This window comes from Dama dama, chromosome 13 (assembly GCF_033118175.1).
Source record: "Dama dama isolate Ldn47 chromosome 13, ASM3311817v1, whole genome shotgun sequence".
NCBI classification, from domain to species: Eukaryota; Metazoa; Chordata; class Mammalia; order Artiodactyla; family Cervidae; genus Dama; species Dama dama.
In genome coordinates, this window is record NC_083693.1 from 71,667,738 (window position 1) to 71,693,866 (window position 26,129).

Here is a 26,129-nt window from a genome sequence, read left to right on the forward strand (position 1 = left end):
CTACAGCCACCAGCCTCTTAATTCGCTCCATCGCTCCGTCGGTCACTTCCTCCCTCACTTACTTGCTCATGTTCTTTCTATCATCCACAAATACCGAGGTCCCCTTTTCACGCACATGTCAAAGTAGTACTGGCAGGGTGATGACAAGTGAGATGTGCCCGCTGCCCAGGTGGAGGGCCAGGCAGGGATCCAGGGACCAGGGAAGCTTGTCCAGAGCTGAGTGGACTCAGAAAGGGGGAGCAAGATCTTGGTCCTCCCAGTGGGGCTTTTCCTGCAGGGGGCAGCCATTGAACTTCCCAATATGTCAGTGAAGTTTCCTTAAGCTCTCTTGTGCTTTCCTCCTGTTAAAATCATGATTGGGTCTATTTTTATAGAAATGACTTCAGATTCCTCACCCTGGCATCCTTTAGCCTTAGATCCCCTTACTGACCTAACCGTAGGACCACGATTGGGTCGCCTGAGCTACCTGACATTAAGAGCTCCAGTGGATTACCTGGCTTACATAACTTTCGTGTGTGGGGGGGGGGATGCAGACTGTATTCTAACAGGGCGTGAGCACACCTGTTTTTATACTATAGCTGTGCCTTCTCTGTTTTGCTCAAGTATTTCAGTTCTTGCTGTGTCATTAGTTGGAAGTAATCAGAGCAAGTTATTGTCTAGGTTTAGGAATGTATAACTGAATTATCAAGCAAAAGGAGCGGTCAGGGTCAGATTCATGGGAACAGGGTGCAAGTCATGAAAACTGATAACAGGGTGAGGCTGGTGAAGTGATAGCCAAAGAGCCAGCTCCCCTTCTGGACTCCAGACTCGGTCACCAAGCTGCCAGCAGAGTCCTGGGGATCAGAACCAGGCAAAGAGGGCAGCCAGAGTGGGCCAGGAGTGGTGGAGCTGAATAAAATCCAGGTTCCGGGGCCCTTGCCATCACTCGATGAGGCTGAGACCTGCAGTTCTTAAGTCCCAGCCTCTCCTTCAGCCAGAGCATGGCTGTGTGCCTGCTCCATGGCAGGTCCTGAGAGTCCTCATGCAGAAGGAGATTCTGTGGTCCTGTCCGCAGGGCCCAGTGAGGGAAACAGACAAGGAGAGGTGTCGGCACACACAGACACAAGTTTAGTGACTAGAGAGGATGAATTCGGGGGAGGGGGAAGTATCAGGAGGCCTGGTGCTCACCGTGAGTTACTTATTTGTGGTTCAGATTTTATTTATTTCCTTAAGTGTCTCAAGAGATCTGAGACATCTGATTCTCCTGTTTTGTGCAAAGTGTTCAAATGAAGCCGTATTTGCCGCGGATTTCCACCCCACTGACACCAATATAATCGTAACCTGTGGAAAGTCCCACCTCTACTTCTGGACGCTAGAAGGAAGCTCCCTTATTAAGAAGCAAGGATTATTTGAGGTAAGGTGAAATTGCATCTCATTTTATTTTTCACCAGTGGTGCTTGTGATCCCCTGGCTCTTAAGGAAGCTCTGAGGCATCGCAGCCTTAGAATTTGTTTTAATTGGCCAAAGTCGGGGTGTCATGATATTCCTGGAGATCCCTGACAGAGTTGGGGAGCCCCTCATGGATGACACTGGTGATGCTGATAAGGAAGGACCGACACAGGGAGAAGTGCCAGGAAAGGGTGCCAGAGGGCACAGCCCTCACTGTGGTCTGCTGATTGTAAAGAGCAACGAAGAAGGCGCCCAGGAGACTGCAGTGCAAGTCTGCCGTGGGTGATGGGCAGCCTTGGTGCCGTTTAGCCCAGCACCTGAGGCCTCATGAGAGCACCAACATGGCACCTGATGCCCTGTGGGCCCAGAGGCTGAGTTGGAGGACTGCTTTTATCCTGTGTAGTCATGGTAACACCGCCCCTTGGCCACTCCAACACCCTCCCCTGCTGTAACAGCCTGCAGCCGTGTAAGCACCTGACACTTTAGACCAGATAATCTCAGGGCGTAATTTACATAATGGTGGATGAGAAGGAGAGGCTCGCAGTGTGGTAGCAATAGCTGACACTATCCAGCTTGGGGTGCCTGTGATTCTCGATGTTCTTAACACAAGCATAAGGATGTCTTGATCTTACATACATATGTATTCTTTTTTAAACATTCTGCAGAAACAAGAAAAGCCAAAGTTCGTCCTCTGTGTGACTTTTTCTGAAAACGGTGACACCATCACTGGAGATTCAAGTGGCAACATCCTGGTGTGGGGAAAAGGTAACAAGCGATGCTCCTCAAGCAGACTCTTGGGTAATGTTCTAAGAAAGAAGCCCAAAGTGGCTCCCATCAGAATTGTCCGTTAATATCATTTCCAAGTTTACTATTTGATTCCAAGATACATAGGTACTTACATATATGTGTGTGTGTGTATAACTTGGAATCAAAAAAACTAGGACAGAGAAAAATGAAACTCGTAAGCTGTTGGCTTCTGTTGTTCTGAAAGGTTCTTTAGGCCCAAGACGTTGTAATGGAATTAATCGCTTTATGTGGAGATCTGATCACAACTTGTAATGGTGAAATCATCGAAGACTATTTAGCTCTATAGCGTTCAACTTCTCTGCTCCACACAGCACTTGGCAGACGTTGACCGAGTGTTGGTTATGTGCCTGAAGCCATGTGCCAGGCACTGAGCATACAGATGAGTCAGGTGGGCATCAGTGGGCAAGCAGTGTGATGGGGAGGACTCCTGACTCAAAAACACTTTGAGTCGAGTTCAGTGAGCCTTTATGAGTGTTTACCGTGGGCCAGGAAAACAGAAAATGCACCGTCTCTGTACTCAAGGGCCTCAGTGTTTGGGGTACGGGGTGAAGGCAGAAACAGGGCCACCAGGGTAGGGTCAGTTAACACGGTGACCTTTGTGGTATCCCTGCTACCCCGGGTGCCACGGGCCCTGCAGACACACAGGTTCATTTCACCCTGAGAACAGTGCAGGGGAATGGCAGTAGCCCCATGACACCAAGAAGGGAACTGAGACAGAGCAATCGGGTCACTTGTCCAGGGACTCACAGCTCATTTCTCAGCCACGTGTGGTGCAGCTGAACTCTTAGCAGCCACGTGCTCCATCTGAGCATGTTTTCCTTTATTATTTTTTAAGTTATTTTAATGAAGTACGGTTGATTTACAATGCTGTGTTCATTTCTGCTCTATAGCAAGGAGATTCAGTTGTACGTATAAATCTACATCCTCTTTTTTATTCTTCTTCTGACTGTGCTGGGTCTTCATTTCCCTAGTTGGGGCGAGCGGGAGCTCTGGCTCACTGTGGCGTGTTGGCTGCTCTTGTTGCAAGCCCAGCTCTAGGCGCCCGCGCTTCAGTAGTTGTGGTGCTCGGGCTTACTTGCTCCAAGGCACGTGGGATCTTCCTGGGGCAGGGGTCAAACCCGTGTCCCCTGCATTGGCAGGTGAATTCTTCACCGAATTCTTTACCCCGAGCCACCAGGGAAGCCCTGTGTATTCTTTTTCATATTCTTTTCCATTGTGGTTGTCAGGGTGTTGAATACAGTCCCCTGCTCCTCTGCAGCAGGACCTTGTTGTATGTCCATTCTATGTGCGATAGTTTACGTCTGCTGACTCCAATCTCCCGGTTCATCCTCCCCTCCCCCTTGCCCTGTGTTCTTTAATTAGAAAGTAACCCAGTTCACGTTTGTCTGTGTTAGCCGCTTAGTCGTGTCTGACCCTCTGCGACCCCATGGACTGTAGCCCGCCAGGCTCCTCTGTCCATGGACTTCTGCAGGCAGGAATACTGGAGTGGGCTGCCATTTCCTTCTCCACTTTTCTCTCATGTTTGTCTACTGCTCTGAGAACATGCAGAAATTGAATCCTTTATAGATTCACACTGCATTGGTGTTCTAACTGATAATATCTCGTTTTAAAACAAAAATGAGATGGGCAGAGGTGAGCCCTTGGACAGCATCCTAAGCATGGTTTTCTCGTTGTGTTTAGGTACGAATCGAATAAGCTACGCGGTTCCAGGGGCCCACGAGGGCGGTATTTTCGCACTTTGTATGTTAAGGGACGGCACGCTTGTGTCGGGAGGAGGGAAGGACCGCAAGCTCATTTCTTGGGATGGAAATTACCAGAAGCTTCATAAAACCGAGGTGAGACAGCATGTCACACTGCCGACACTCGTTTTGAACCTTAAACTGTTATGTCAACCAGTTTCCTTATGAGTTTGAAATCTTCTGCTTACTGTTTTGAAAACGGTTTAGATAAAATTTTACGAAATGGGGGAACATTTTATATAGAATCATGAAGGCAGTTTACTAAAATGGAATTCGATTTATAAAATGTGAGGTGGTCACATTTCAACGTCTAGAGTTTTATCATAGAAGCAATCTTACAAGGGAGTATTATCCACATTTTGATTAACCCTTAAAATATTTATTGTCTTTTCCCTGTAATTGCCAGCATGTTGCTTTGGAGACATGATCACTTGGAACTAGTATTTACTGAGTATCTGCTTTGAACGTGACTGAACACCAACACTGTCTCTAGAGCTTTGACTTCTTTTGGCATTTCTTTCACCTCCTTATTACCTAACTAGCAACCCTGGACTCCAGTAGGAGGCAGAGGCAAGAAATTCAATATTCCTTCTACACACTGTCTGAATTTTCTTTCCCAGGCCCTAGGCAATTATAAGCAGACAGAAATCAAGGTTGGCCTCAATCTGAAGGTTGAGCATCTTCCTCTCTAGCATAGTGTGAACACCTTGTAGAACTTTATTGTTGCTTAGTTGCTAAGTTGTGTCCAACTCTTTGAAACCCCATGGACTGCAGCATGCAGGCTCCTCTGTCTTTCACTGTCTCCCAGAGTTTGCTCAAATTCATGTCCATTGAGTTGATGCTGCCATCCAACCATCTGATCCTCTGTCACCCCCTTCTCCTCCTGCCCTCAATCTTTCCCAGCATCAGGGTCTTTTCTAGTGAGTCGGCTCTTGGTATCAGGTGGCCAAAGTATTGGAGCATCAGCTTCAGCATCAGTCCTTCCAGTGGATATTCAGGGTTGATTTCCTCTAGGATGGACTGGTTGGATCTCCTTGCAGTCCAAGGGACTCTCAAGAGTCTCCTCCAGCCCCACAGTTCAAAAGCATCAATTCTTCGGCTCTCAGCCTTCCTTATAGTCCAACTCTCACATCCGCACATGACTACTGGAAACACCATAGCTTTCTAAGTCAGATGCCCACAGCACAATGACATCAGAGGACAGCATCACATGTGCTCTGACAGTGTGAGAATTTTGTTTTGCTGATTACTGCTCTTCATAAAGAGAGGCCTTCATCTGAGTTTTGGAAATCACTTTCTTTTCATGGAGACTTTAATTGTGGTAGCATTTTTTATAATAAGATTTGACCAGCATTTTTTTGAACCCAAGTAGCATTGCAATCCTAAGAAATAGCCCAAAGCCTCATCTAGTATTATAGAAGATACTCACCATTTTTAAGTATCTATAATCCTTTATCAGCATGAATTGTTATCATCTTTTCTCAGATCTATGCTAACCCACTGGTAAAAAGTTTGTATGAGAACGGGCCACTCTTTACCGTCCCAGAACCACAGTGCCTGGAGTCGACCCCAGGCTGTGATTTTTGTTCCTTTGAAAAAGTACAAGAACCTCTGCTTATTTTATCCTAGCAAATTGTTCTTGAATGATGTATTTTGAAATCGTTTTTATTAACACTTAATCACACGTGTACTAGCATGAGCAGTGGATTTGAAAACTAAATAAAGTTGCCAAAAGATTTATCATTTCAAGCTACAATAAATTTTTAGGAACGCTTATTACAGCATGTTACATATTCCTTACTTCCTAAATATTACCTGCTTCTGCTAGCAGAAGTCATAACAAGTAAAGAGTAAACTGCCCAGTAGTATTTATTATTTTTTTATCTTGTCCAGAAAAAAGTGCCTCATTGTAGTTTTTTTCCCGGTTGGAGTATAATCGCTTTTCCACGTCGTGTTGTTTTCTGTATAACAGAGGGAATCAGCATCACCTATGCATACGTCCCCTTCCTCTTGGACCTCCCTGCCACCCATCCACCCCCATCCCACCCATCTAAGTCGCCACAGAGGACCCAGCTGGTCCTCTTTTTCACAACCTTACTCTTGCTCATTCTTTTAAGGTATATAAAATGTTTGGAGTTTAAACATACGATTTGGGGTTTGGATCATTCAACTCAAGTACTTTTACTCTGTCTCCTTGTTACATGTGTGTGTATGTGTGTGTCATTATGACAGGAGCTGTCATCATGATAAGTAAACAAGTATTTTGAATGATGGAACTAGTAATTTAATGATACCTGGAATCTTTTCCATGCAGATTCCAGAACAGTTTGGCCCCATACGGACAGTGGCCGAAGGAAAAGGCGATGTGATATTGATAGGCACGACCAGAAACTTTGTTCTGCAGGGCACGCTGTCGGGGGACTTCACACCCATCACTCAGGTAGGCATCAGCTCAACAAGTCCATCAAACACCTTCATGTTGTGTAATAGTAGAATATAAGACAGGGTCCCCCTGTTCGCTCAGATGGCAAAGAATCTGCCTGCAATGCAGGAGACCCAGGTTCAATCCCTGAGCCGGGAGGATCTCTTGTGGAAGGGAATGATAACCCACTCCAGTATTCTTGCCTGTAGAATCCCATGGACAGAGGAGCCTGACGGGCTACAGTTCATGGGGTCACAAAGAGTCGGACACAACTGAGCAAGTAACGCTTTCACTTTCATAAGACAGCGTTACAAAGAGGCGATTCTTCCTGTGTTTTATATTAACATCCCCTCCCTCAGCTTCAGGGGGAGGAAGAGAAACAGATGGGAACAGTTCCAGAGCCTGCAGTGAGACGTGCTGCTCTGTCGGGCCCCCGAGTGCTGGTGGTAATATTTCAGAGGGCGTCCATTTGTCTCTGTTCTTTGTAGGGTCACACCGATGAGCTCTGGGGACTGGCCATCCATGCCTCAAAACCTCAGTTCTTGACCTGTGGGCACGACAGGCATGCCACCCTGTGGGACGCTGTTGGTCACCGGCCCGTCTGGGACAAAATTATAGAGGTGGACCTGCATGTTCTATTCCATCTTTCTTACAAAAATTCATTCGCAACACATCGGTTTATTTTTATTTTTTGCATGAGATTAATGGTGATATAAATTTGTCCCAAAGAAAGTGTCACTTAATTTATCGCCTTCAAATTGCATTGCTTTAAACACCACCTCAAGGGGTCTCATTCATGTATTTCTAGTTTACCGGTGCTTTTTCAGACAGCACATAAGCCTTTCTGATTGGTTGTTGGGTTTCCTGAGTGCAGTCTCTTCTGGCTGAAAAGCTGAGGAACCCTCGTTAAGAGCCTGTATTCTATTTACAGAATACCTTTTTGATGGGAATGGATTAGCTGTTCTAACAGCATCCAGTTTATCTCTGCAGTTTGAGTTTGATGGTTCAGGTCAAGTTTAGAGTCAGTGCATCTCTGAGTTTGCAAAAGGAACTCCAGTCGTACATCAGAGTGCTGAAGGATCCTCTCCCTACGTGCCACGCAGCAGTGTTGGCATTTATTGAGTACTGTTTGCATACTGGGCATTGCACATATGTTACTGCTCATCCTGACAGCAGCCTTGGAAGGTGAAGTTTTTAACCTTGATTTTAGTGATTAGGAGATTGGAGCTTAGAGAAGTCAGATGGCTTGGCAAGATCAGTGTTTACACTGCACTCAGTTCACACCCAACGCCAAGGTCTTCTGCTGCATCTGTAGTGATTCAAAGCACCTCCCGTGTTGCTTGCACCACTCATGATACACGACAGCCTGAGTGAGGGGCAGCCCCTCTGCAGACCCCGCCACGAGTCCTCTCGACACCCATGGAGTCGCTGGCACTTCGTGTGCTGGGTCCATGTTTCAGCCCTTCCCTCTTGGAGAAGATCTGCGAGTGGATGGAGGTGACTGGCCACTGGGGATGCTGAGCACTGGGATGATGGGCCGTGGGGAGGTGACTCTGGCACCAGGGGGGGTTGGTGCACAGCTGGCCACCAGGAATCCACAACAGTGGTCCGGGAGAGTGACCTTCCCTGCAGCCTCGGTCCACACGGCAGCCCAGCTAAAGGGCGTTCCAGCTACTCCAGCACCAGACTGTCAACCCGCCCAGCCTGGCATCACAGCACGGGCGCTGAACCAGACACCAAGAAGATCGTGAGCCCTAGCTCCTTTATGCTCTGGCCATGTGACTGGGCAGACGCACTCAAGTATCTTCCTCTCAAAACGTTATGAGCCTCAAATGAGCTGCACAGTAAAGCTTCCAGTCACGTGATTTCTGTCTATGGAGGCCCTAAGCTTTATCATGGCCCCCACTTTGGAAAAGCATCACAGGAATGTAACCCAGCTTCCCAGGTGGTGCTAGTGGTAAGGAACCCTCCCTGCCAGTGCAGGAGATATAAGAGATGTGGGTTCGATCCCTGGGCCAGGAAGATCCCCTGGAGAAGGGATTGGCAACCCACTCCAGTATTCTTGCCTGGAGAATCACATAGACAGAGGAGCCTGGTAGGCTATAGTCCCTGGGGTCACAAAAAGTTGGACAGGACTAAAGTGACTCAGCACACAATATAATCAGTCCCCGCAGAGTTTCCTTACTGTCTCTCTTTCTTTTTCTTCCAGTTTATCCGGTGGTATATCAATACCTCCTTCCATTTCCACATGCAGGGTTACTGCTTTCTTGGTCTTCCTTTGATTAATCTCTTTTCATTTCACTTCATCCCAAGTACTCCTACCAAGTCATCTGAAATGCAGATTCAATCACATCACTCTTTTCAGTGAAAGGAAAGAGTCCCTCTCACTGTGTTTTTCCTGGTGACCATGGTCCTTGTCCTGGCCATGCAGCCCACATTACTAGCATCATCCATATGATTTCCCGTTCCCTACCCTGTAGGTCCTGCATTGAAAAACCAACGGCTCTCCCTTGTTGTTGTTATTCAGTTGCTAAGTCATGTCCAGTTCTTTGTGACCCCATGGACTGCACCTTGCCAGGCTTCCCTGTCCTTCACTATCTCCCAGAGTTTGCTCAAATTCATGTCCATTGAGTCGGTGATGCCATCCAACCATCTCATCCTCTGTCACCCCCTTCTCCTCCTGCCCTCAATCTTACGCAGCATCAGGGTCTTCACCAATGAGTCGGCTCTTCCCATCAGGTGGCCAAAGGATTGGAGCTTCGGCTTCAGCATCAGTCCTTCCAATGACTATTCAGGACTAATTTCCTTTAAGATTGACTGGTTTGATCTCCTTGCAGTCCAAGGGTCTCTCAAGGCTTCTCCAGCACTCTGCCTTCTACTCCTCAAATATGCTCCAGACTGTGTTGCTTCTATGTCCTGGATCGTGTTCTTGTCCCCTTAAGGCCCCATTCAAATAAATGCTGCTGTGTCCATGTCCGCCTTTACCAGTGGCAATTCTTCCAATATCAGGAGGCCTGAGTCAAAGGCCCCCAGCACCAGCACGCCTCAGCCTAGCTCCCCCATCTGACTTCACCTAGTGCCCCCTCTCTATTGTGTTTTATTTCTCCCATCAGCCTTGTTCCACCTTGTTAGTAACAAACACATGCGTGTCTCACTAGCGCTAAGGCTGGCATGTGCCTTACTCATCTTGAGATCCCTCTGGGACGGCCAGGTGTCCTGCACGCGGTGGGAGGTGCTCATCCAGCATTGACCTGATGGCCTTGGGTGCAAGGGTCATATTTCCAGACACATGGAGCACACACTTCCCATTCAGTATGGGGGTCAACCAAAGGGACTTCCAAGACTTGAAGGAAGAGCATGTCTTTGTTGATCTGTCGTCTGATTACTGTAGATATGAAAGGATATAAGATAGAATGGGCTTCTCTCATAGCTCAGTTGGTAAAGAATCTGCCTGTACTGCAGGAGACCCCAGTTCAATTCCTGGGTCAGGAAGATCCACTGGAGAAGGGATAGGCTACCCATTCCAGTGTTCTTGGGCTTCCCTTGTAGCTTAGCTGGTAAAGAATCCACCTGCAAAGCAGGAGACCTAGGTTGAATCCCTGGGTTGGGAAGAACCCCTGGAGAAGGGAAAGGCTACCCACTCCAGTATTCTGGCCTGGAGAATGTCATGGACTGTATAGTCCATGGGATCACAAAGAGTCGGACTTGACTGAGCGACTTTCACTTTCTACTTCGAAGATAGAATGAGAGAGACTTCCCTGGTAGTCCAGTGGATGGGACTCCATGCTTCCACTGCAAGGGGCGTGGGTTCAATCCCTGGTCAGGGAACTGAGATTCCCTATAGCACAAGATACAGTCAAAAAGTTTTTTTAAAAACTTAAGACAGAAAGAAAAATTATAAAAGGATAAAATTGTATCATTTTTGAGACATGACCTCCACTAAAGTAGGAAAGCGTTTCCTCTCTGGAGAAGGAAAAAAAAAAAGAGTTTTGTTTTTTTTTTTTAAAATGGGGCCACGTAGCCCTAAGGGATTAGAGCTGTGCTTGTGTGTGTTTATGTAATCGCGCTGTGTCTGGCCATCAATTTACACTTCCTTTACAACATTTTAGGATCCAGCTCAGTCTTCTGGTTTTCATCCTTCAGGGTCTGTGGTTGCAGTCGGAACACTGACTGGGAGGTGAGTGCGTGTCGGTGTGGGCTGTGCTTTCAGGGTTCACGGGAAAGAGGCCTGTTGTCTGTGTTTCCCCAGCGACCGGTCAGGGTAGCCCTTGGCTTCCTCGCTCAACGTCTAATGACCGGCGAGGAATTAATGACTCGGCAGTGAAACCTGAGACAGTGGTCCTCCCCGTTTCAGACCTTGGGAAAACCTAAAGTTGGCTGTGGTCCCCTCTCCTGGAGGAAGCCCCACCCCCACGCACAGACGGTTGTGGGGCTCCTTGGTGTCAAAGCATTGAGGGGTTTATGATGCTTTTTCCTGCTGCCTCTCAAAATTTTAAAAACTGCCCAGTTCCTAAGCTTTGTGTTTGACTCAGCTCACCCTCACTTGCCAAGTGCCTCCGATATGCCGGGCGGCAGATCTGTGCCTGAATCCCAGCTTCCCCACCTAGCTGCAGTGTGTCTTTGAGCCAGTTACGTGACCTCTGAGCTTGTTTCTTCCTCTGAGAATGGTGGCAATCTATGTGCCTCGCCAAACACTGATGATTAAGGGAGATAGTATAAGAAGCGGCTCCTGGGGTTGCCTGGCAGGCAACTTTGGTGGTTATTATTGTCATTGTTTTATAAGATTTGATTGTGCTTTTATATTGTTTGTCATACTGTCTACACTTATTATAGCTTGATTGATATACTATTAGTGCTTTCCTGCTCTCCAAAGAGTGTACCACTTATGGACCGGAAAGTGGGCAGGGGGAAACAGGGCTTGGCGAGTAAGAGTACGAACTATTCAGTGTAAAGTCAGCTACAGGGATATGTGATACAGCATGGGGAGCATAGCCAATATTTTATAATAACGATAAATGGGGTATAAGCTTTAAAAATTGTGAATCACTATATTGTGTACTTGTAAATTATATAATAATATTGTACAGCATACAATGTACATGCTTCAGAAGAGAGCATACCACTTAGATTATGTTGTTAGGACTGTAGCATGTGTATAAAGAGTAACCACTCGTAAGTCATAGGTGGCAGCATCTTGAGAGCTGAGCACCTATCCAACAGAATTCTTCATGAATTCTGCAAAGCCACACACGCGTGCATGCCCACATGCACACACACGCACACGCACACTCCTCTGACCTCTCTTAGAGACGAAGCTTCTGACTCAGCAGGCTCTGATGAATGGCCGCCAGCCAGTTATTGTCATCAGCTGCATGCTGACTCTGTGGCAGGACAGAGCACGGGACGAGGCCAGGTGGTCAGAATCACAGACGGTGTCCTGCGGGTGGAAGAGAGATGGACACGCAGACTAACCCCTCCCCTCCGTTCATGCTTCCCCCACCTCTAGTCCTGGTCCCAGGCTTAGTTCTCAGTGGGGAAGCTTAACACGGCGTTTAGAGGCATAGCTAGTCCCCACAGTCTCTCTGCTTCTTATATTGTGACCTGTATTCAGGTTAAATAGCACATTAAAGACAAATGTGGAGAAGAAAATAGCAACCCACTCTCATATTCTTACCTGGGAAATCCCACGGACAGGAGCCTGGAGGGCTACAGTTCATGGTTGCAGAGTCTGAGTGATTGAGTGACTAACACTAAAGCAGAAAGTCACAAGGAAGCAAAGCTGAGAAGCCAAATCCAGGTGTCAGGGGCCAACCAGCCCCATTGAGTGGGACTGATGAGGACCCCAAGTGGATTGTGACGCTGGCTCAGTGGACACCCTGATGAATGGATGGCATCAACGTTTGAAGTGGCTGCAGCAGGGTGCCCTTGTTGCTTTTCACCCCTGAAAACACTGCTGCCTCCACCTGAGAACATATGGGCAGGAGAGTTCAGTCTCGGCACCATTTCACACACTGACTGAGCACCGTGTCCTAATTAGAGGATCCGGAGCACTTCCAAGTCCAGTTATAATTGGACTGATGGGTCCTGAGCCTGCAAAGCCGTTTCTGGGCCCTTTCCCGTATTTTACAGTTGAGGGAACTGAGCCCAGAGAAGCTAAATTCAAAGACCAGTCCTCTGCTCGCCCTTCTGCCATCCTCTGGGTGTTTCTTTCACCTGCTGGTCGCACACCAGCATCACAGAAGGTCAGAGGCTGGCCCAGCTCTGCCTGCGTCAGCCCGAGGTTGTCCCGGCCCCAGCCTGCTGGACCCTTTCTGCCTGGCCCGGGCCAGATCTCAGGGTAAGCTTGTGCAGTGGCCCCTTTGCCACTTGCTCTCACCACAGGCCCGGGGTTACACGCTGGTCCATCTTCCCTACCCAAGGTTTTCTCTCCTTCCATATGTAAGTGACAAAACTCAAACATTGAGGAGCCCTGCCAATGGCAGCCCACTCCAGTACTCTTGCCTGGAAAATCCCACGGATGGAGGAGCCTGGTGGGCTGCAGTCCATGGGGTCGCACAGAGTCGGACACGACTGAAGCGACTTAGCAGCAGCAGCAGCCATAATGTCAGTAGCCAGTAAGCTGCTCCTTTCTTTCAGAAATGTTCACATGCAGGAAATTTTCTTTAAATGAAAGCTGGGAATAAGTGTTCTTGTTAAGCAAATACAGAGCATCTTTAAGCTCTTAATAGTTTCTAATAGCCTGGCTGTGACTGTCATGGTCTGACTTCACTTTCTCACTAAACAACTGATTTGTACTTTTCCTCCTGTTTACACAGGTGGTTCGTGTTTGACACAGAAACAAAAGACTTGGTCACCGTCCACACGGATGGAAACGAACAGCTCTCCGTGATGCGTTACTCACCAGGTTAGAATACGGACCGTTCACTGTAAACCTCCAAGAGATAAAGCCCCGCATAGATGTCTCTAAAAAAGAACATACACAAGCCCCCTCCAGAGTGAAATTTACAGTACATCTGTACATAATTGAGGCGCCTGGGAGCGCTCCCCCTCCCTCCTTTGGAGCACTGTGCTTGTGTGGTTTTATCTGTTTCAGCGCGTCAAGAAGAACCATGTTAACATTTATAATAGCTTCTCATGCACTCATGGTTTTTTTTAGTATTTATTTATTTGGCTGCATCAGGTCCACCTGCAGTAATCAGGATCTTTCACTGAGGCACATAGACTTCTCTCTAGTTATGGCGCACAGGCTCCGGAGTGCACCGGCTTAGTTGACCCATGCTGTGTGGGATCTTAGTTCCCTGACCAGGGATCGAACCCAGGTCCCCACATTGGCAGGCAGACTGCCAACCACTGGAAGGCAGGGAAGTCCCCACTCAGGCCTTCTTGACAGATGCTTTTGGAGCAGGTTGCTTGGGTGTTTTTTTTTTTTTAACTCTTTATTATGGAAAATTTCAAGCATGGACAAAATTAGAGTAGCGTAGTGAGTTCCATGTACCTATTCCCCAGCTTCAGTGTTTAGCCATTTGTTCACCCATTATTTCACCCCGTGGCCCCTCCCATGTTGTTTCTGAAGCCGGGTCCCAGACATCTTATCCTTTCATCTGTCACTGTTACTATATAGAGGGATCTGGGGACTCCCCTGGTGGGGCGGTGGTCAGGACCCTGGGCTCTCCCTGCCAGGGGCCCAGGGTCAGTGCCTGCTCAGGGAAGTGAGATCCCATAAGACGCATGGTGGAGTCAACTATATATATATATATATATATATATGTTTATATGGAGAGAGAGAGAAATATATATGTATATGGAGAGAGAGAAATCTAAAAAAGATGAGGACTTTTTAACAGCTTTATTGAGGTATAATTTACATACAATAGTTTACCATTTATGAATGTACAAGTCAGTGATTCTTAGTAAATCTGTACCACAGTGCAGCCATCACCACCATCCAGTTTTAGAACCTTTCCATCACCCCCAAAAGTTCCTTTCCTGCCCATTAGTAACTCATCTCCACTCCCAGCCCCAGCCCTAGGCAACCGTGGATTTGCTGTTCTGTGTCTATAAATTGCCTTTTCTGGGCATTTCCTATCAATGGAGTCCTACAGCACATAGCCTGTTGCATCTGGGTTCTTTTATTTAGAATAATGTTTGTGAGATTATTCATGTATATGTATCAGTAATTTATTCCCTTTTGACGTCTAGATGGTACCCCATTTTATGGGTATAGCCTGTTTGGTTTGTCCATTTAACAGAGAACATGGGATTGTTTCTGTGTTTGGCTGTTATGAGTAATGCTAAGAACATTGATCATATGTCAGTTTTGGCTGGGTTTTGGTGTTTTTTTGGCCATGCCAAGCAGCTCAGGGGATCTTAGCCTCCTGGCCAGATAATGAACCCAAGTCCTTGGCGGTGAGAGCAGCGTCCCAGCCGCTGGACCTCCAGGGAAGTCATCACACGTCCATTTCGTACTCATGTTAGTTGCTCTGTCTGTCCGACTCGTTGTGACCCCACGGACTGTAGCCCACCAGGCCCCTCTGTCCATGGGATTCTCCAGGCAAGAACACTGGAGTGGGTTGCCATTTCCTTCTCCAGGGGATCCTCCCAACCCAGGGATCGAACCCGGGTCTCCTGCACTGCAGGCGGATTCTTTACCGTCTGAGCCCCAGGAAGCCCCTTTTGTGCTCATAAGTCTTTCTTAATCCACAGGTGCTCCCTCCCTCCCTCTCTGTCTCTCTGCCTCTCTCTCTTTCTCTCTCTCTCTCTGACACACGCGCCATCCTTGCTTGTGGTTTATGTGGTGAAGAAGCTCATTTTTCCCCGAGCAGTTTCCACACCCTGGGTTTTGCTGAGTGCATCTCTGTGCTTCACACGTCCCCCTGTCCTCACACGTCCGTCCATCCTTACACGTCCCCCTGTCCTCACATCTTCCTCTGTCCTCACATGTCCCACCATTCTCACACACTCCCTGTCCTCACACATCCCTCTGTCCTTACCCGTCCCTCTCTCCTTACCTGTCCCTCTGTCCTCACACGTCCATCCATGCTTACACGTCCCCCTGTCCTCACACATCCCCTGTCCTCACACGACCCCCTGTCCTCACACATCCCCTGTCCTCACACATCCCCCTGTCCTTACCCGTCCCCTCATCCCCACACGTCCCTCTGTCCCCGTATTTCCGGTAAAGTCATCTGGAATCCAGACCTTCTTCCGGCTCAGTGCATCCGGGTCTCTTCCTCCAACCGGAGACTCATGAGTCTGCTTTCTGTGCTTTTAGAGCCGTCGCTGCCCAACACTTCAATCCCTAGACAGAGGCTGAGGATTGGTTTTCCTATTTTAGCCTTTCTTCATTTATCAGTTATAATACATCTATGAAGACTGACTTCTCTTCGTCCATAATATTAATACCTTTTTGTTACCTAAACAGTATTTTAGGACAGTATTTTGTTAGTATGGCTGAGATGTATGGCAGAGTTCACAGGAAGTTGGGATAGACGCTTGGTTTCTTTCACTTTATTTACCAGTTTCCAAGATAATGAGTTTGTTCTCCATTCGCTTTAACAATGATCAGTTGTTAGTGGTGGTAGCTTCGGTGCCATTATGAACTTAAGTGTATTTGGTATGTTTCAATCTGTGATGGTTATGGTAGCTGAAACAATTTATCCATCATTGGCCACTTCAGGTTGGTTCCTGAGTCCTTCTGACAACATGTGTGCTAGAAATGCTCATGGCAAATGGGTGCCGTAAGGGGCTTCCCAGGTGGCTCATGATAAAGAATTTGCCTGCAATGCAGAAAATGCAGGTTTGATCCCTGGTCCAGGAAGATCCCCTGGAGAAGGAAATGGCAACCCACTCCAGAGTTCTTTCCTGAGAAATCTCATGGACAGAGGAGCCTGGCAGGCCACAGTCCATGGGGTCGCAAGGAGTCGGACCCAACTTAGTGACTAAACAACTAGGTAGGATATTGTTTCTAAGCTTCATCATTTATGTTTGTGCTTCAGGAAGCACTCTTTCTCTGTGATCCGCGGGACATTCAGCTATGTGGATGCTCTCGGAAAAAGTGATTTTAGTCCTTGGTAATACTTGGCTAAGACTGAATTATCATCATTAGGGGTATCGGATTCATTCAAAAGCAATATTATGTCTTTGAAATAATTCGTGGCTATTTATTCTACATCTGTGATGGCCACTAGCATTATCCTTTGCCATTGATAAAACGGTTATTCTTAACAAATGAAGCATAACCTTGCGTGTCTTTGCAGATGGGAATTTCTTAGCAATAGGCTCCCATGACAACTGCATCTACATATACGGAGTCAGTGACAACGGGAGGAAGTACACGCGGGTCGGCAAATGCTCGGTGAGCGCGCGGGTCACTCCTCGTGGGTCTCTGCGGTCACTCGACACGTCCGGTCAGCGTGGGTGGGAATCTGTGAGGCAAGTGAGGCTCACCCAGTTTTCCCTCTCCCAGGGTCATTCCAGCTTCATCACCCACCTGGACTGGTCTGTCAACTCACAGTTCCTCGTGTCGAATTCCGGAGACTATGAAATCCTCTACTGTGAGTGGCTCCCCAGGCCTGGCCCGGGTGCAGATCTCCCAGAGCTTCACCCTGACTCCACATGGGGCCTCCTGCAGAAACCCACCTCCTGCCCGCGTTTCTCGGCTTCAATCTCTCCTCTGCTCGGCAGAGGAGACAGGCTGGATAAGCCCCTGCTTGGCACTGAGATACTTGGGGATCGGGCCCCGAGGAGGGGAAGGCCCGGCCCTGCAGGGAGAGGCACAGAGACGGGTCAGAACTGTGCCAGCGAGAGGGCGAGAGCCTGTGAAGGCATCACCCTTCCCGGCTGACACCGTGAAGTCGGCCCCGCCGGGTGGACAGCAGCCCCCGGGGCCCCTCCCCTCCTGGCCAAGTCAGAGCCCAGGCGGGGCCGGGCCACCTGCGGGTGATGAGCGGAGAAGGCTCCGAGCCGCTCACTGGTGCCCACACCATCTGTCGGGCACCTGCCACGTGCTGAGCACGGGGGTCGCGGGGCAGAGGGGGCGCGGTGTCCGCCCCACCGGAAGGTACTGAGAAGTGCAGCGTGCCTCACCCACACACACTCAGGTGACCCAGAGCACGTTCCGGCTTTTTCTATTTCGAAGACAAAGACATACCAGCTCAGATACAAGAGCGCAGACATCAAGAGCCAGTGGGTGGGGAGGTGGGCACCCCCCTGTTGAGAGAGAGAGGAGGAAAGGGGTTTCCCTTGGGCGGGGCAGGCGGGCCTGCCTAATGCAGGGCAGAAGCAGGGGATGGTTTCCAGGGACAGGCTGTGGGTCTAGAATCTTCTCAAAATGGTCTCATACTCCTTCAGCGAGAGTTTAGTTGAGGAATACACGAATCACCCATGAGGTCACAGGTACTTATGACCGGTTTCTGTCAGCTTTCATAACTCGGAGCTGAAAGGATTGTGTGTGTGTGTGTGTGTGCATGTGTGTGCACAGGCGCACACTTGTGCCCAAGCGTGTGTTGGGAGAAGGCTGGGAAGCCTGACAGAAGGGGCCATGGTTGTGTCCAGGGGGACAGTGAGCAGACGGAGGTCTCAGAACCAGAGGTGATCAAAGAAAAGAAGCCAGACAGGGGAACAGACCCAGAGAAGGAGATGAGCAGAGATGGAAGAAATGAAAGAGGGGTCCCCTCCGAGGCCTCAGGGCTTAGGCTGTGAGCACGGTCCCCAGGGGGCTGGGAGGTGGACGGCATCCCTCCCCCAGAGGGCTCTGTAGCGGATGGGGCCTGGCTCTGGGGGCCCAGCCTTGCCTGGGGAGGTGGGGGGCTTTGGCCTGGATGTCACCAGACCTGCGTCTGCCCTTCCAGGGGTTCCTTCTGCCTGTAAGCAAGTCGTGAGTGTGGAGACCACGAGAGACATCGAGTGGGCCACATACACCTGCACGTTGGGGTTCCACGTCTTCGGTAAGGTTTCTGCACCTTTCGTTACGTTCCAGCTTAAGGTGTGTCTCCTTTGAGAAGGACTTTCCAATAGTGAGGGAATTTCTTGCTTGGCTTCAAACTGCTCTGCCGTGCATGGACCCCACGGACTCAGGACACGCTCCCTGCTGCCCTGGGGAAGGGCCAGGCTTGTCCAGCTATGGCCAGGCAAGAAGAACCAGAGCCCTTTCTCTTGTACACAATGGGTCCTGAGAGAATTCTGTAGAACCCTCGTATACGAGGTTGTGTCAGACTTCTGAGACCAATGAACCAGATGTACGTGTGGGCTCAGTCGCTTCAGTCATGTCCGACTCTCTGTGACGCCGTGGACTGTAGGCCCGCCAGGCTCCTCTGTCCATGGTGATTCTCCAGGCAAGAATACTGGAGTGGGTTGCCATGCCCTCCTCCAGGGGGTCTTCCCAACCCAGGGATCCAACCTGCGGTTCTTATGTCTCCTGCACTGGCAGGTGGATTCTTTACCACTAGCACCACCTGGGAAGCCCAGTGAACCAGATGGCACCCAATCAATTTATTTGTCACTTTGTAGAGTGATTGTGTTTTTTTGACCTTTAAACTAATTTTTTTTTACCTCCTTCAAAGTTTAAATTAGGAGTATATTTATATTCATAAATGATCTAAAATAAATTGCCACAATTTAGTAGTATGAAAAAGAAAAGGCAGTACTTAGAGATTCTTTATGTATGACCATAAGTCAGTAAGTCGGTCAGAATTTCACAAGTTCCTTTATAGCTGGTGTTTCACCGTCTTTTGGTGTTAAATGCTAGAATGCCCTGGGTTTACTCCAGACATCCTATTGAGAAAGCCATGTGCGTGCAACTCTCTCATATCCAACATTACTGGGACTAATAGGGTTTTCTGGAGCCATGATCAGAAGACCCCAGGGCACACCTCACCTACCGAGTGCCACCAGGCAGGCAACAGCCATGAAGGGCTGACACCAAGAAACACCTGAAAGGCACAGGCAGTCTCAGAAGTTAAGAGTCCTTTGGAGAGACTCTCATATGTAAAGAGTTACCCCCAAAAAAGAAAAGTTATGAAACTGCAGGCTAAGGACTAGTCAGCTTCCCATCAGACGCTTTGGGGATAAAGGAAAGGCACTGCATCCAGAACCAGGGATTCTGTCCCACTTTCTGCTGTAGCGTCAAGAAAGGGCCCCAGAGAGGTAGAAGCCCAGAAGGACTATTACTGCAGCTCTCATTCAGCAAAACAGGCTTTGCCATGGGGGTTTCCAGGGGTGGCCTGCAGGGAAATGGTCACCGAGGCTGGGAGCCAAGACAAAGCGTTCCTTGGGCCTGGTTTCTAAATCCGGGACATTTCTGTTCTCGTGGGAGTTCAATGGCCAGTCCCCACGCAGTGTGGCCCTCTTATTTCCAGTGCTCTGTCTGGGGTCTTTGTTTTAGGAGTGTGGCCAGAGGGCTCGGATGGAACCGACATCAACGCCGCCTCTCGGGCCCACGAGAAAAAACTCCTGTCAACCGGCGATGACTTCGGCAAAGTGCACCTGTTCTCCTACCCCTGCTCACAGTTCCGGGTAGAGCCTCCTTCTCTGGTCTCCCCCGACAGGGCGCACCTCCCCCCGCTGGCCGGCTGGTAGTTGAATAGAAGGGCATCGCGGGTGACAGCACCCAGCACAAACCAGGCAGCGGAGACATCAGCCAACTGCCCCAGAGCATTTGGTGGGGGGCGGGGGGGGGGAGCCCAACTGCGCTCCGCAGAGAGCCCTGTCCCCAGCGTGGTTCTGGCTCATCCTTGTCTGCACTTCCGGGCCTCACCCCTCTGCCCTCCACCACGGCTCCCTCTTCTCTCGCCCTGCTGAGCTGAGCCAATGCCTGGACCACCCCTCCTCGTCCTCCCCAGACCTGACCCCTCCTCCCCTCCACCCCCCACCCCCCACCCCTGCCTCCAGTCCCTGCTCCTTTGGGGTGCCCGGCGCAGCAGCCTCTGGGGCTGAACTTCCCCCTGCCCACATCCATCCCCCGCCACCCCCCAGGACCGGCCTCTTGCCGTGCAGGGGCTCCAGCGCTTCTGACCCCCCTGGGCTTGGCGCTCACTGCCCTCCGTGTCTCTCCTAGGCTCCCAGCCACGTGTACAGTGGGCACAGTAGTCATGTCACCAACGTCGCCTTCCTCTGCGACGACAGCCACCTCATCTCCACCGGCGGCAAAGACACAAGTATCATGCAGTGGCGGGTCGTGTAGTCCCGGCAAGCCCTGGGGGGCACCAAACGGCCAGGAGGCACAGACTCGCATCTCGCTCGGTCACTGTGATTTCTGCTTTGTTCGAAACGTCCTCACAAAAACCTCAGGAAAACCATGCCCTTTACCGGTTACCTTAGCTTAGCGGATCGGTGAGCGTCACAGCGGGTCAGCTGTTCAGGTCTCTCTTTTGTTGTACAATATATGAAACATTTAATATAAAAAAAAGATGCCACGGTTTACATTACAGTGACGTCGAGAAGTGACTGGTGTATCCTTCGTAGCTTTTCTATGAACTCTTCAAAAACGGTCACAGAATGCCTTTGTCAAAGATTGTATATAGGCTTTAGTGTCTCGCCGTCGAGCTTGCTGAGTCAAATATTTATGATAACGAGGTACTGAATCATGATCACTGTTGATTAATTGGTCCTAAAAGGATGAATTGATGGAGAACAGAATGGATAACTGATCTGCACAACTGAATCAGGAAATGCAAATAAGACTTTATTTGGTTGACATTTTCTAAGGTTTCGTTCAGTCGTCCCTCTGGGAGGCTTGTGAGAAAAGGGGTCAGGTTCTTCTCGTGTCAAGCAAATTCTGCCTCAGATTAACTTAATTATTGCAGCAGGGTACCCAGGCACTTCAGAGTCCCTGGACTGTCTGCCTAACCGCATGCAGCCAGCCGCTTAACGCTACACCAATCGCATCCCCTCTGTCCCCCATTCACGGGCCCGGGTGAGTGGTGGAGACAGTTGGCCACCTTCCTCTGTATATTAATTGGCATGATATGGTATTGTATAGGATTTTAGCAATTCTTAATAAATACGTCAGGCTAGGCTTTACTATTTTAATGCTTATGGACATTGTATATTTGTATTTTAAGACCAAGTAGACCAAGTCACAAAGGTCTCTCTCTAGCGTACCATCAGCCGCGGCCGGGAGAAGTCTGGAAAGCTCCACCAGGTTCTGAAGGCAGCTTCTCTTCCTGTCTTCTGTGAATGGACGGCCTGTTACACTATGAACTAAGACTGCGCTCCGATGGGTAACGCAATAGGTGGCTTACGTTGTCAAGAAGGCCTTATCCATTTCGATTGTGTGACAGATTGAAATCTATTGTTTACATTGGGGAATGTATCTCAGATTTTAAAATAGAAGAGTAATAAACAGACTTAAAGGCGAATATTAAGATTTTTACTTGTTCTAGGCAAGTACGTGAATTGAACCGTCAACTCTACAGCACTGGTTGTTTAGAGTGGCTGATGAAGCTGAACGTTGGGAAGCATTTTTTATCACATCTCCAGCCTGCTGCGGAAGTGCCGGGCACCAGTAAACAATATGTATTAAAGATGATTCTGTTTGTATGTATCCTTATCAAATATATTCTATAATGAAATAAAATCTGAAAAGTGAATTTCTTATTGAACCTATAATCATGAAAGTATATAAATTAAAATATTTAAAATTTAGATATGATTCACACTATATTCTGTTTCATATCCAGATTTTTTTTTTCTCACCTGGGTCACTTGCAAATAAAACTATAGTTTGCATATGGTGTGTCAGCTTTCATCAGATTAGATAACTCTCAAGAATTCAGTTTAGGACTTCCGCTAGTAGTCCAGTGGTTAAGAATCCGCCTGCCAACGCAGGGGACACGTGTTCAATCCCTGGCCTGGGGAGATCCCACAGGCCTTAGGGTGACTAAGCCTGCGCACCACAACTGCTGATCCAACACGCTCTAGAGCCCGTGCTCCGCAACAAGAGATGCCACTGCAGTGAGAAGTCCGAACACCTCAATGAAGAATAGCCCTCCACTCGCTGCAAATAGAGAAAGCACACTCAACAGCAACAAAGACCCAGTGCAGCCAAAAATAGATAAAAAAATGATTCAGCTTGTCATATCCAGTAGTTAGTTTACTTGGTTATGTAAATACTGGCAAAAATAATGATTTTAAAATTAATAATTGAGGAATAACCAGATCAGAGAAGGGAAAGGAACCCATTATTGACTTAAAAGTTCTAAGATCTCCTTGTATTTCTACATATGTACACTTTTTTCTAAGCTCAATAATGGAAAAGAGTTATGTATCTAGACTGTTATTGCCACCTTCATATTTGCCTGCATTTTAAACAAACTGCCCAGTGTAATGCCCAGTATTAGCCTTGCAGGTATTCATTAACATATTGAGCAGTAGCCATGTACCACCGCTCACCACCTCTCAGGCGGACAAGGCCTAGGACCCCAGGCTTCTGCTGGAACAGGAGACCCTAGGAGCAAAGCCAGGTGTGTTCCTTCCAGTGGCCTGTGGCCACATCAGCTCTCAATCCGCCTGCAGAGACTGACAGGTGAGGGGCTAAGACTCTAACTTAGTGAAGTGATGGTGGTGTGGACTAGGGTGCAGGCAGTGAACAGGGAGGAGGTGAATGGATCATCAAGAGAGGTTTCTGGGGTGACATCAGCAGAACCTGGTGATGGATGGGGTGGGGGCAGTGGGTGAGGCCCAGGCCACTGACTGTCTTCTGGGCAGATATCAGTGCCGTCGACTAAGATGGGGAGTACTGCAAGCTTGAAAGAGGATAATGAGGGGGGCCTGGGGCAGTTGGGGTGAAGTCAGGAGCCCTCCGAGATGTCCAAGTGTAGTGCGGGCAGGCGTTCGGCCAGCAGGTGCAGAACGCAAGTCTGGCTGGAGATCGCACTGTGAGTGATGCTGTCCGAGGGAGGCCAGCAATGGCTGAATCTGGGTGTGGCTGAATGTGCAGATGCTGGGCAACCAGGACAAGGAGTGGGAGTGGGGGATCCTGCAACCCAGCCAGGGGGGCTTGGATGACTTTGAGAGCGGGTAAAACACGAGCGATCAGAAAGGAAGGAGAAAAGCTGGCAGAGGGCTTGGGTGCAGCAGAAACCAGATCGGCACTGAGGGGTATGGATGGCTTAGCGGCTGGGTGGCTTGACTCAGTGCTCGCTCTGGAGCTACTGTGGGCTCTTGTTGAGCAAACAGCTTTCCAGCATCTGTGTGCGGAGTGCTGCTGAGTGGGGGGTCCTACACGCTGGGAGAGCTTCGGCAGGTGGAGGAGAGAGGGCATGAGGTTGGGGCAAAAGCGTGGGGTGGGGGGCCTCCAGGGCCAGCTGGGGCCGGTGGCAGGGGAGCTCAGCAGATCCTGGCATCCCTGGGCTTACATCTGTGGTTTCCACTGGGTGAATGCACCCTGATAGCAGGGCGGGAGGGGCAGCCTGTGGTTCACTGGAAAGCCCCCTCAGGAATCTTCCCACGCCTCCCCCCACCACCCCGTTTTGCATTTTGCTTGCACTTCCAGAGGTTGTGCGTTTTGCCCTATTAGTCGTTTATTCTGTGATTTGGAAACGGGCTAACCCAGTGGCTCAGACAGTAAAGAATCTGCCTGCAATGCAGGAGACTCAAGTTCAGTCCTTGGGTTGAGAAAATCCCCCGGAGAAGGAAATGGCAACCCACTCCAGTATTTTCTTGCCTGGAAAATTCCATGGACAGAGGAGGCTGGCGAGCTCCAGTCCATGGAGCTGCAAAGAGTTGGACACAACTGGCTGACTAACACACCATCATCTGGTCTTTGACGCAGAAGAACGCACAGAAGAAATAATTTGTGAAGACCCCCTGGCTTCTTCAGAGGGAGTCCGTCCAGTGCAGAATCCGGGAGGCAGCTTTTTGGTGAAAGTGAGCAGATTAGTGTGTACCTCTTGCAAGGGAGAAACTGACTCCAGGCTATTGTTATTCACTTGCTAAGTCATGTCCGACTCTGCAACCCCATGAACTGCAGCACTCCAGGCTTTTCTGTCCTTCAGCCATCTCCCCGAGTTTGCTCAGACTCATGTCCATTGAATCAGCGATGCCATCCAACCATCATCTCATCCTCTGTTGACCCCCTTCTCCTCTTGCCCACGATTTGTCCCAGGATCAGGGTCTTTCCCAATGGGTCTTCACACTAGTTTTCAACTTTTTTAATAGAAAATTTCAAACATGCAAAGAAGTAAAGAGAACTTCTCACCCAGCTTCAAAAATGATTGCTATCCTGAAAGCCTCATTTCTACTATCTGCCCTGATTGTGGATGGGGAGGGGGGGACTGGAGTACATTAAAAATAAATCCAAGGGGCTTCCCTTGTGCCCCAGTGGTTAAGAGTCCTCCTTGCAATCCAGGGGACACATGTTCGATGCCTGGTGGGGCAGGATCCCATACGCCACAGCAACTTAGCCTGTGCCTCACAACTGCTGAGCCAGCACTCTAGAGACCATGCCCTGCAACAAGAGAAGCCACTGCAATAAGGAGTCCGAGCCCCACGGCAAGAGAGTAACCTCTGCTGCCTGCAGTTAGAGAAAGCCTGCGTGCAGCAACCAAGACCCAGTGCAGCAACCAAGACCCAATGCAGCCAAAAATAAATGAATGAAAGTAAGTCCAAGCCACCATGTCGTTTCACCTATAAATACTTCAGGTTGCTTTTCTGATGAGGACACTCTATGTAACCACTATGACCTCATCACAGAGGACAGACTTAATAGCGACGCCTCACCTGTGTCTAATACCCGGTCCATATGCAGATTTCTCCAGGTGTCAGACCAGTCCCAGGTCTCAATGCCAATCACAGGGATGCGAGAGAGCCATATGCATGCTTGGGCATACAGCGACCTTGCGTGCCCCCTCCCCTGAAAGTGTGGGTAGGGACCCAGCTGCACGGGAGCTTAGTTCCTGACCCTTCTCTGACCCTGAGTCTCTCAGCCCCTTTGCCCCCCTCCCCTCCCACTCCCTCCACCCCTGGGAGGAACGCTCAGCTGTCCCCTCCTCCCTCCCTGTCCCAGACCCCCTCAGGATGCTTCCCTCCTGGGCCACCCAGCCTGGATCTTTCCCACCTTGGCTGGCGGTCAGGAGCAGAAGCAACGAGGAGGCTGAGAAGCCAGCCCTGCTCAAGGTGAGCCTTCCTGGCAGGAGTTCAATCCACCGCCCTCGCCCCGCCCACCCCAGGGTCCCAGCTGATTCAATGTCTCCTCCATGCTCTTCTACACATTTCAAGAAAAATGGGACTTGAGCTCAGACCACGCTGGGGCCGGACCATGGGGATGGGGAAGGCGGGTGCGGCATACAGACTTTCTGCTGCCTGCCTTTGATCAGACGGACACCTGCGCTGGGGAAGTCTAAGGGAGGGGTGAGCTCGTGGACATGGATTTTACCTGAGCACAAAATTGTGGGAAAGTTAACAACAAATTTGGTTATTTCAGCTTCGAACCAAAGTAGGTGCGTAACACCCATAAGATGAAGACTGAAAAGGTAACCAACAAAACTTAAATCTCTTTTCAAGTATTTATTTTTTTTAAGTGTAAACCCTCCCAGCCCTACCCTGTTAGCTATAGGTACGCCACTTGGTGGCAGAAAGCAGAGCTCACCTTGTTTTCCCTGGTTCACCAGTTCCTGTCTGACCGCCTTAGGCTAGGAGTGTGGGGAAAGAGAAAGGAAATTCTTTTTTTTTTTTTTTTGAAGTACAGTTAATTTACACTGTTGTGTTAGTTTCAGGTATACGAAGAAATTCAGTTA

The 26,129-nt window shown here is 49.2% G+C and overlaps 1 protein-coding gene across 5 annotated transcripts in view; it reads left to right on the forward strand.

Moving 5' to 3' along the window:
• Positions 1-22,038, forward strand: part of EML1 (EMAP like 1) — a 194,813-nt gene extending 172,775 nt beyond the window's left edge. For all 5 annotated transcript variants that reach the window (XM_061159408.1, XM_061159407.1, XM_061159403.1 and 2 more), the window contains exons 11-22: positions 1,259-1,393; positions 2,094-2,193; positions 3,916-4,070; positions 6,289-6,414; positions 6,885-7,016; positions 10,506-10,573; positions 13,212-13,300; positions 16,653-16,750; positions 16,862-16,949; positions 18,246-18,341; positions 19,778-19,908; positions 20,450-22,038. In XM_061159408.1, coding sequence (XP_061015391.1) covers positions 1,259-1,393; positions 2,094-2,193; positions 3,916-4,070; positions 6,289-6,414; positions 6,885-7,016; positions 10,506-10,573; positions 13,212-13,300; positions 16,653-16,750; positions 16,862-16,949; positions 18,246-18,341; positions 19,778-19,908; positions 20,450-20,575 — 1,344 coding nt within the window. In that variant the 3' untranslated portion in view covers positions 20,576-22,038. The remainder of the gene's footprint in view (positions 1-1,258; positions 1,394-2,093; positions 2,194-3,915; positions 4,071-6,288; positions 6,415-6,884; positions 7,017-10,505; positions 10,574-13,211; positions 13,301-16,652; positions 16,751-16,861; positions 16,950-18,245; positions 18,342-19,777; positions 19,909-20,449) is intronic.
• The last annotated feature ends 4,091 nt before the right edge of the window (positions 22,039-26,129 follow it).